We start from the raw sequence: 11,687 nt of genomic DNA on the forward strand, positions 1-11,687 counted from the left end.
ATGTCCCAACTTCACTGGAATTGGGGTTGTATGAATACATTTTTATTTTTTTAAAGGGGTGGGCATTTATAAGCTTTTGCTTCTGCCTACACCCTTTCGGGCACATGGGTGCATTGTTGGATTGTTTTCTTTGTGAGTTTTCTTTGTTATTTTTGGATCTGTGTGTGCCAAATAAATTCATTCATTCATTTATACCCTGGCAGAATTTTAGAGTTTTTTGGCCATTTTTCAGAGAATATGAATGACAACACAAACTTTTTTCACTTATGGTTAGTGGTTGGGTGAAGGCATTTATTGTCAAACAACTGTCTTCACTCTTTTTAAATCATAATGACAACAGAACCTACCAAATGACCCTGATCAAAAGTTTACATACCTCTGTTCTTAATACAGTGTATTGCCCCTTTAACATCAATGACAGCTTGGAGTCTTTTGTGGTAGTTGTGGATGAGGCTCTATGATGGTAAAACTGCCACTGAATATGCCATGCACTTTATTTACATCAAATACGAAGAAATACAAACAGTATGGCACTCTGTGGTAAATCTGCATGGAGCAGACATTTCTCAAAAACTCTGACTGTGCAAGAAGAAGAGTAAGGAAAACCACCAAGGCACCCAGACAACCCAGAAGAAGTTATAGGCTTATGTGGCTGTGATTGGAGAAATTGTGCACAGTTTAAGCTTTGCATTTTGTATATTTTTAAAAGATTTTCCCAAAAAAAAAAAAAAACTTTTTCCATGTTGTCATTATGGGCTGTTGTAAGTAGAATTTTGAAGGGAAAAAAAACAGTAACATAACAAAATATGGAAAAAGTGAAGCGCTGTGAATACTTTCCGGATGCACCGTATTTTGAACACAACTGCATCTGCTGCAGCCATGTCAAACATGGGCATCCCCATGGCCTTCTGCATCTGCTGACGTCCTCAACATTGAGACACTGACAGCGAAGCAAATAAGTATTGGATCCACTGTCGATTTTGCAAGTTTTCCCACCTATAAAGAATGGAGAGGTCTGAAATTTTTATCTTAGGAACACTTCAACTGTGAGAGACAGAATAAAAAAAAAAACAGAAAATCACACTGTATGATTTTTAAATAATTAATTTGCATTTTATTGCAAATTAATTATGACCCATCTTCAGTGCTTTAACTGAGGGAGGGCGGTTGTTTGCCAAACTTTCACAATACATGACACCATCCATCCTCCCTTCAATACGGTGCAGTCGTCCTGTCCACTTTGCAGAAAAGTACCCCCAAAAGTGATGTTTCCACCAACATGCTTCACAGTTGGGAAGGTGTTCTTTGGGTTGTTCTCATCCTCCAAACACAGCGAGTGGAGTTGATACCAAAAAGCTCTATTTTGGTCTCATCCGCTCAACTCATTAGCAGTGGCTTAGTGGTTAGCACTGTTGACAAGAAGGTCATGGATTCAATTCCCACCTGTGGCCTTTCTGTGTGGAATTTGCATGTTCTCTCCATGTTTGCGTGGGTTTCCTCTGTGTACTCCAGTTTCCTCCCACATTGAAAGACATGCAGGTTTGGTGAACTGGAAACTTTATAATTGTCCAGGTCTCCCTTGTTAAAGAGGTCCTGATCTCAATGGGACTAACTTGGTTAAATAAAGGTGAAATTAAACATGACCTTCTCCCATGCCTCCTGTGGATCATCCAGATGGTCACTGGTAAACTTCAAACGGGCCTGGACATGTGCTGGCATAAGCAGGGGGACCTTGCATGCCCTGCAGGATTTTAAGCCATGATGACATAGTGTGTTACTAATGTAATCTTTGCGACTGTGGTCCCAGCTCTCTTCAGGTCATTGATGTTATTTTTACCCGGTTCTTTTATGCAAGATTCTGCCCCTTACCAAAAACCAAACCATTGTATTCCTCATTTTGAATTTATTAAAGGTCACGTCAAAAACCAGGCCTGGGACCCTCACAGACAGTGTCCATCTTGTGAAAGCCCCTAAAATGAGAAATACAACCCTTTTTATACCTTGTGGGCATTAATAATAGGTGTGGTTTAGTCTCACATTTCTAATGTTACTGGCTCTCACCAACAGGGGGAGATCTCCTTGTGTCTGAAAATGGACACATACTGAAGTAAAAACCTAACTTATATTTCTCAGAACTTCAAAACAACACAAATACTTGATAGCTAACATAAAATAAAGAATTAGCACAGCTATTATCTAACATTGACCAGGTCATCCCATGTAGTTCTGGGCTTTCTCAGAATCATCCTTACCCCACGAGGTGAGATCTTGCATGGAGCCCCAGAGCAAGGAAGACTGACAGTCATCTTGTGTTTCTTCCATTTTTGAATAATTACACCAACAGATGTTGTCTTCTCACCAAGCTGCTTGCCTGTTGTCCTGTAGTCCATCCCAGCCTTGTGCAGGTCTACAATTTTGTCCCTGGTGTCCTTAGACAGCTCTTTGGTCTTGGCCATGGTGGACAGGTTGGAGTGTGATTGATTGAGTGTGTGGACAGGTGTCTTTTATACAGGTAAGTCAAACAGGTGCAGTTAATACAGGTAAAGAGTGCAGAATAGGAGGGCTTCTTAAAGAAAAATTAACAGGTCTGTGAGAGACAGAATTCTTATTGGTTGGAAGGTGATCAAATACTTATTTCATGCAATAAAATGCAAATTAATTATTTAAAAATCATAGAATGTGACTTACTGATTTTTTTTAGATTCTGTCTTTCACAGTTGAAGTGTACCTACAATAAAAATTACAGACCCCTGCATTCTTTGTAGGTGGGAAAACTTGCAAAATCAACAGTGGAGCAAATACTTATTTGCCTCACTGTAGGTACTAGATCATGCAGAGAAACATGCCACATATCTGAAATATCACAGCTGATATGATTTTCCTTCTCAATACAAGTGATGCTTTTCCTCTAAATCTGCTACAGTAACTGCTCGTTTGACACAAAGTCATTCCAACAGTACAGAAGGATCCTCTGAAGAGCTCTTGGACCAAAGACTTCCAGTAGTCCCCTTAGATCACTGAAGGCTGGTGGTGAGATTAGCACTCCAGCCACCCTAAGAATATCTCGCTAACCCAAATGCAGAAAAAGTAAAATTTTTTGTTTTCTCACACTGTGGGAGTCATTCTGCAGCTGCCTTCTATCAGAAGGATTCCTTGTGAAGGGGATGGAGAAAAGCTGTTTGGAACATCATCTCTGGACAGGAAGAAACCACTGGAGAGTACCAAGAGGAGGATGTTGTCTTCGGAGGGTGGAGGCTGGTGCTGTGCTGAAGGGTCATCTACGGCATGGCAGAGCCCAGGTCTAAATATGAGGTGCGAACGGCTCCATGAGCAAGGAGGACCATGTTCCAAAGACTGTCCCCCCCCCCAACTCTACCACTTGTAGCATCATACAGGAAAATGTAAAATTCTGTAGTACTTTGAGTGAATACAAGTCAGTTTTAAAGGACTTGATGATGTCTGTGACACTTTATGCTTCTCACTTTGTGGCATTTCTTGAAAACAACAAAACACATAACATTTAAAATATCCAACTGCCAGTCGGGCAGCAAATGTATACAGTTTTTTTTTTTTTTGCTGCTTTTAACGCCAGGCTAACACATCTCACATTTTTTTCTACATAAAAAGGATTTTAGATAGAGACGCAGACTTTCTGTCATCTTGGTATTTCGCCCATCTGGGCAGAAGAGAATGATATTTGGAAATATTCACTCCTGGATCCCCTGGAGTTATTACTTAAACTGTAATAATTGGAAGGACAGGCTATTATCTTTGTTGTACTTGAAAGAGGGAGGGGGAAAACAGCTAAATGACTATTTTGCCAGGTCTATTCATGTTTCAAACACTCCTAATATCAGCACAATGTTTACCCAGTTAGAGAGATTTATTTACGATTACTTTGGCAGACCAAGAAAGAGCATAAACCATTAAACAAAATGCCTGATAAGTGTAGTGATGTGCCAAATATGAAGTTGTACAACTAAATATATCCTCAAAATAATGCACACAAGGTTTTAATCAATGCCATTGGCTTAAAAGATATGAAAAACTATTGCAGCTCACATGCTATAAGATTTTCTCATGAACAGTGACTCAAACAGTTTTTTAATTACACTAAAAAACATAAGCTTATTTTATGCAGATAAATTCACAAATAATATACTCACTGACAAAGTACAACAAATTAGTCTGTTTTTTGGCATCAGACACTACTTTGTTCAAAAAGGTTTAAATTACTGCATATTAACTAAAAATGACACAAAGATATTGAAAGTTACTGGCTCTTTAAAAGATGTTTTCATGTCTATTAAGTCATTATTGTTACAGTAACCCCATCCAAAACACGCTGTTAGTGCAATTTCTGACTAATGGAGATACCAATACTCAGGAGATTCTCCTAAAAAATAAAAAACCCTCATAAAATTAAGTAAATAACTGCAGATTTGGATTTGTGTTTAACTAAAGTGATTCTGTTCTGCTGCTTCTTTTTCTACATTTAAACAACATTAACCCAAAAATTTTTTGCAGAGCCGGTTGTGTATCAGTGTCGATTTTCTGCTGCAAACTTTCTTCTACAAAGTTTCTGTGTGCAAAAGGGACTGAGGGAAGACAGACCCCAGGTGTACTGTGCATGCTTTATTTTATTAACAGTTTTTGACAGCAAATCTTTTTTAATGTAGACACAGAGTCTGGTCTGATTCCATACAATCCTTAGTCCAACCCAAGCTGCAGTCACATGGGTCTTGACCTTTTTTCAGAATCGCCGACGTGCGTCCCAAAGGTCTGCGAGGCTCGCTGTCACATGCTGTCGCCTATCTCTTCAAAACAACCGTGAGCCCCAACAAATCTAATTCCTGCTCCTTCAGAGACGGCAACATTTCAATAATGACTTCTGTGTTTTGTCTGCATCTGCACTACCAGAGGTGGCTGGGGGTGGGGTGGGGGGTGCGGAGAATAGTTGCTGCTGCCTGCTGTGGCTTTTGTGTGGGTGCTGCTGCTTTGGAGGCAGCGAACAGCGGAGTGTCTGATCAAACTATCTCAGGTTGGAACAAACGGCGCTGAATGGGAACGTTTGATTTGGTCTGGGCTGTCTCTGGACAGACGGCACAGCGTTGCAGAGAGGGAAATTCAATAAGAGACAGAGTGAAAAGATGGAGAGAGTGAGGGGCATGAGGAGAAAGAGAGACACAACGCACCTTTATAACATCCCTGGATGATTTGAAAGCCTGTGGAACAAAGGAATCACTCTCGATGGCCTCGATGTCCTTTATCCTTCGCACTTGCTCCTCCAAAGAAGTTCCCCCTGAAACACGTTACAAAGAGGCGGGGGGTGGTGAACAAAAGCATGCATCCCAAAACACACACACACAGCCATTGGTTTATTGTCATGATTCCAAACGCACCAGCAGCCATTCTGATGGGACTTGATTGATTTCATCTTATTTCTCTGTATAATGCTCCGCGACACATTGTATAGGAAAAATTAGACTTCATTCAATTTTAATGCAGGCCTCTGCGAAAAAGACTGTAGCATGGCCAAGGACACAAAAGGAGAAAATACTAACAAGATAATGGCCAGACAGAGAATTACACTCAGATAATGCATTCTAAAATAATCCAAAAAATGAACACAAACTCAATGTTGGAGAATTGCATTACGGAGCCTAAATGTGATTAGGTTTCATAAAGTTCTCGAGTATCAGAAAGTATTTTGCTCTGGCTTGTCTAATCGCACAAAAAGACAGGAAGAGTTTCCAGTAAATTACCCTTGGATATAAACACATCAGAACTTCTGCATATCTGATAATAAATGATTTCGAGAATTGAAGACAGTCTTCACAGCGTAGGAGGGCAAAAATAGGTGTGCCTGGAAAGTTAGTAACAGTGGGAGGGAAAAAAAAAGGCTGAAAGATGAGTCTGAATGCGCCCATTATTCTGTGCCTGCCAATCTTTCCACTGATCAGTCAATATTCATCCCTTTCTCCCCCATCCATCCGTCCTCTCCTGCACTCTTCCATCTATCTATCTGTCAATCCTGCAGACATCCATGTGGCTGTGCCTCACTGATGGAAGCTATGTCACGAAAACACGCACACAAACGGGAAATGCAGGCACGCAAAGAACATCATGACGTGTGCACCACGTATATGTAAACCTGCAAGTTACACGCAATGCACAGTTAAAAAAAAAAAGAAGCTAACCTGCATACAGCATAGTGTGCTACGTGTGCACAGCCACGCTTTAAGCTAACACTGTGCAACTGGAGCTAATAAAAGAAATTAATTCAGTCCATTAGCAGCGACAGAAAGGGTGCCACAACAGATCTCGATGGTCCTGGTGTTTAATGAATAAATGAATATTTGTTCTGGCTTTCATGGGCTTTGCGTTCACAGCAAAGCGTCCCACGTTCTCTCTCACACACCCTGTAATAGTTCATAATAGCCAAACCCCCCACTCCCAAAAAAGGGGTTTTGATTTACACGCACTGCAGAATTAGATGAGTGAGTGACAAGTGGAATTAAGCCCTCCTTTATGACAGACTATCAGCTTGTCATCCTATGCGGGAAGATGTGAGCAGAGACGTATTGCAGACCGGCTCCAAAAATAGTTATTACCTTGACTGGGCTGCGAGATGAAGTCTGAACACTGGCCCAATATCCTCCTGGAGACTGTGGCCTGTCCTTCACACCCTTATCACTGCTGCTTTTTGCATGAGTGCAAGTGCGTGCACGTGTTGAGAGAAAACTAACATGTCTGACTGGACAATTAATTCACTTTTCCAATTATTCCTCGATTGGCCTTTGGGTGTGTGACGCGCTGCCATGGAAACGCAAGCATATCCCCACCCTCACATGTGCACACACCTACACCATCTGGTAGCATCTCCTTAGCAAGACCTGTCTGTTTGGGGCTGTCCGTGCGCGCTGCAGGAATCTATTAAGACCTCAGAGTTTTTGACAAACACATTACTGGTAGATAAAATGACTTCCATATGCTGTTTGTCAGATGTCAGCAAGGAAAGATATGTATTTCATGGGAAAATCAAAAATAATGGACTTTGAGTGTGTACTGAGCAAGCTTAGAGGCAGACAAAAATCAATACTGGAGCTGGGCGAGCACACTCCGCAGCTCAGAGAGGTCAAAGTTGATATTTAATATTGACACATTATCTGGCAAATTAATTTAACAGGTCGACTCTGCTGTCACCGCATTAGGAACGCTTCTCTGTTAGCAGTGAGAGACAGATAAAGTGCAAGAAACAGAAGAGGAAAACAATTTGCATTGGTCTATTTTTTTTTTTTAATCTTCACAGAATTATTTTTGCTGGAATACGCGATAACCTCAAACGAGTGTTGAAATGGACACAAAACCAAAGCAACTAGTTTATATGTGCAGATCAGAACAATGGGGCGACTGCGTTGCTCATCTAAATGTTGCACGGACCTGTGTCTGTTCACATCCATGCATACGGGTGTCCGTCGGAGCACAACAGACGGCACCTGAAAACTCACCTGCCATCTCATTGCTGAAATTAGTTGGACAGACAGTGGCGCTGAAGAGTGGCTTGGAATCGATATGCTATTGTTCTCTCTAAATAGCTGTTTGTCCACTTCATTGATTAAGACCAGAAGACGGCGAGAGAAAAATCAAACAAGCCAATAGAAACAGATTTCAGTCTGTATCCTTCAGCATTGATGTTGTGAACATAATGTGGCGGTTACGGTTTCCCACCAGATGAGGGCGATGTTCAACAACACATGTCAACAGACCGGCAGAGAGGCCTTGGGCCGCAGCAAACTTGACTTTGGTTAACAGTTTGTCAATCAAGAGCAGCGGAGCCGAATATATTGCTGCTGCTGATTAATTCCAGTAATTGAGTGCAGTGCTGTGCCAGCTAAATTACGGCAGCACTTGTTGTGTGGCGAAAGATAAATATAGGGGAAACTGCTTGTTTTATTGAGGTTTCACAATTTGCAGCATTTTATTTATTTATTTATTTTTGGACAGTGCTTTGGAATTACAGAGCAAACACAATGCTTAAATTTATTTAACGAATGCATTAAAAATTAACAATGCCATGGTGTGTGTGTGTGTGTGTGGGGGGGGGGGGGGGGGGGGGCAGGCAAACTGTGCCCATATTATGTGGAGGGTTACTGCAACTTAACCAAAGAAAACCCCAAATTTGGGTCTCATCAGCAATGTTCTCATCACTTTGGCCAGTTTAAAGTGAATTTAAATTTTTTTTTTATCACAAAACACCAGTTTCTATTGTATATTAAACTGATCTACACCACCAAACGCAACCTTTCATGCCTACTTAGCAGCGCAGTACATCGTGAATTGAGAATCAAAATGTGGCCACTGCAAAATGCATCTTGCAGTATTTGGTTAGCACCTTTACCATTGGCCTAACAGCAGCCTCTTTCGACAGCATGCATACTCGCACACACACATAGATGCACACAAGCATGAAAAGCACTTGAGTAAAACTTGGCTTACCAGGTTTCAATAATGTGACCCCCCACCCTGTACCATGGTAAAGATGTGTAATTCAATGCTCAATTTAGGCCAGTCTCAGTGGAGAGGTTTTTTTTTTTGCCTGCTAATTGATAGAAATTAAGCCATTAATCAAGCCATTAGCCATCATTCAACCCGGGGAAGATGAATACAAACTTTCATAATAACCACCTTCCCCATTTTAGCCCTCATTAGCATTAATTTTTAATGCAATTATGCTATTCTTTTACACTGAGCTCATAAATTACAGCTCTTTTGTTGCTGGCTGGCCTTGTAAAATCCAAAGTAATGCTTTGTAGTCTGATCTTTAACGCAATTACTGGCTTCTTCACTCTTTTATCTCCCTGCATTTCCAATAACCTGCTCTCTAATGATTTATCTCCGCTTTACCCCCACCTCTTTCCTCCCCCCAACTCACTTTCTCTCTCTCTTTCCCTGCACCAGCTGCCAACTGCCCCACTGCCAGCCTCCGCCTCCAATCACCCATCCGCCCACATCCCTTCACAACAGCCCCAGATACATCAAGGATGCATGCAAACATGCATGGATGCTTTAAGCATATGAACGCACTCACACACGCAGAAAAGCACAAAAATGTGCGAGCGCAGCTGTTTTGTTTACAATCAACTTTTGCCATTTTCCTCCTTGCTGTTCATTTATGAATATCTGGCTTCAGCAATGGCGACAAAGGCCAAGGTAAGACACTGGCATTATGTCTTGCTCACTCTCTCGGCTTGTCTCTTGTGGGCCTTACCTGTAGGCTAACTGCTCTTGTTTATGTAACCCCTGAGCTGGATAAACACACACACGTGTACACACGCATGCACTTGCAGAGCTTGGCATCAAACAGCTGAGTTAAGCTTAGTAGGGCTACGTGCTAGCGGCGATGGAGGGGCTCCGGTCTGTTCTCGACAGCAGCATCCTGGCTGCATCAAAGTCTTCCCTGTATGATTCTTGTCTTAAACAACATGCTGTTCTAAACATGCCTGAGAACAGGCCTGAAGAATGACTAAAAACCCAAGCCATACGTTGATTAATCAAATCCATCAGACATTTCATTATCAAACCCAAATAACTGTGACACATTCTGCTCTGCAGATGAGCAAGCTGATTAAAACAGATGAGAGTAAGAAGACAACAAACCAACGTTGTCATGATGTATGGGATGACAACTGCATATAGAGGAAATCCTAAACATGTTTACCCTTCTTCGAGCGAGAAGCCTACATCAACAAGCATCACGTTTGTACCTCAACAATGTAGGACTGACTGACGCTGGACTGTTGTCAGAGTAGCACATACAGTAGTGTTCAGAATAATAGTAGTGCTATGTGACTAAAAAGATTAATCCAGGTTTTGAGTATATTTCTTATTGTTACATGGGAAACAAGGTACCAGTAGATTCCGTAGATTCTCACAAATCCAACAAGACCAAGCATTCATGATATGCACACTCTTGAGGCTATGAAATTGGGCTATTAGTAAAAAAAAGTAGAAAAGGGGGTGTTCACAATAATAGTAGTGTGGCATTCAGTCAGTGAGTTTGTCAATTTTGTGGAACAAACACGTGTGAATCAGGTGTCCCGTATTTAAGGATGAAGTCAACACCTGTTGAACATGCTTTTCTCTTTGAAAGCCTGAGGAAAATGGGACGTTCAAGACATTGTTCAGAAGAACAGCGTAGTTTGATTAAAAAGTTGATTGGGGGAGGGGAAACATATACGTAGGTGCAAAAAATTATAGGCTGTTCATTTACAACGATCTCCAATGCTTTAAGATGGACAAAAAAACCAGAGACGCGTGGAAGAAAATGGAAAACAACCATCAAAATGGATAGAAGAATAACCAGAATGGCAAAGGCTCACCCATTGATCAGCTCCAGGATGATCAAAGACAGTCTGGAGTTACCTGTAAGTGCTGTGACAGTTACAAGACATTTATGTGAAGCTAATTTATTTGCAAGAATCCCCCGCAAAGTCCCTCTGTTAAAAAAAAAGCCGTGCAGAAGAGGCTACAATTTGCCAAAGAACACATCAACTGGCCTAAAGAGAAATGGAGGAATATTTTGTGGACTGATGAGAGTAAAATTGTTCTTCTTGGGTCCAAGGGCCGCAGACAGTTTGTGAGACGACCCCCAAACTCTGAATTCAAGCCACAGTTCACAGCGAAGACAGTGAAGCATGGTGGTGCAAGCATTATGATATGGGCATGTTTCTCCTACTATGGTGTTGGGCCTATATATCGCATACCAGGTATCATGGATCAGTTTGGATATGTCAAAATACTTGAAGAGGTCATGTTGCCTTATGCTGAAGAGGACATGCCCTTAAAATGGGTGTTTCAACAGGACAATGACCCCAAGCACACTAGTAAATGAGCAAAATCTTGGTTCCAAACCAACAAAATTAATGCCTCACAGATGTGAAGAAATCATGAAAAACTGTGGTTATACAACTAAATACTAGTTTAGTGATTCACAGGATTGCTAAAAAAGCAGTTTGAACATAATAGTTTTGAGTTTGTAGTGTCAACAGCAGATGCTACTATTATTGTGAACACCCCCTTTTCTACTTTTTTTTTTTTACTAATAGCCCAATTTCATAGCCTTAAGAGTGTGCATATCATGAATGATTGGTCTTGCTGGATTTGTGAGAATCTACTGAATCTACTGGTACCTTGTTTCCCATGTAACAATAAGAAATATACTCAAAACCTGGATTAATCTTTTTAGTCACATAGCACTATTATTATTTGAACACTACTGTAGACATGCTTAAATGTAGGATGATGAGGCACTTCTATTATTGGAGGTGCACCCCTGCTGTCCTCTTACATGTGCTGATTTAATAGATATGACTACGTTGACACACGGGCCTCCCTGTATTGATTTAACAATACTGTGAACTGCTTGAGTTCCCGAATTTAACTTCATGAATGGTTTGAGTTTCACAGCTTCTTCTGCTTCTTCAAACTCTCATAAAAGATCAGAGGTCAGCATGTGGCTCTAGTGAAACTGGTCACAGAAACATAAACTTAGCCTGCAAGATTACAATAAATAAATAAATAGATAGATATCAACATATTCAGCAGTGGTAGGTGGTATAATGTTCAGGTTTGGAAAAGCTAGGCTATGCTATTTATGCTATGCTAACAACAGCTGTTTGGCTTCA

General features: G+C 41.0%; 1 protein-coding gene across 2 annotated transcripts in view; it reads right to left on the reverse strand.

Moving 5' to 3' along the window:
- The window catches only part of rsrc1 (arginine/serine-rich coiled-coil 1), a 324,374-nt gene that overhangs the window by 11,337 nt on the left and 301,350 nt on the right, over positions 1 to 11,687 (reverse strand). For both annotated transcript variants that reach the window (XM_034169327.1, XM_034169326.1), the window contains exon 8: positions 5,196 to 5,302. In XM_034169327.1, coding sequence (XP_034025218.1) covers positions 5,196 to 5,302 — 107 coding nt within the window. The remainder of the gene's footprint in view (positions 1 to 5,195; positions 5,303 to 11,687) is intronic.

The sequence above is a fragment of the Thalassophryne amazonica genome, chromosome 4, assembly GCF_902500255.1.
Source record: "Thalassophryne amazonica chromosome 4, fThaAma1.1, whole genome shotgun sequence".
Lineage (NCBI taxonomy): Eukaryota > Metazoa > Chordata > Actinopteri > Batrachoidiformes > Batrachoididae > Thalassophryne > Thalassophryne amazonica.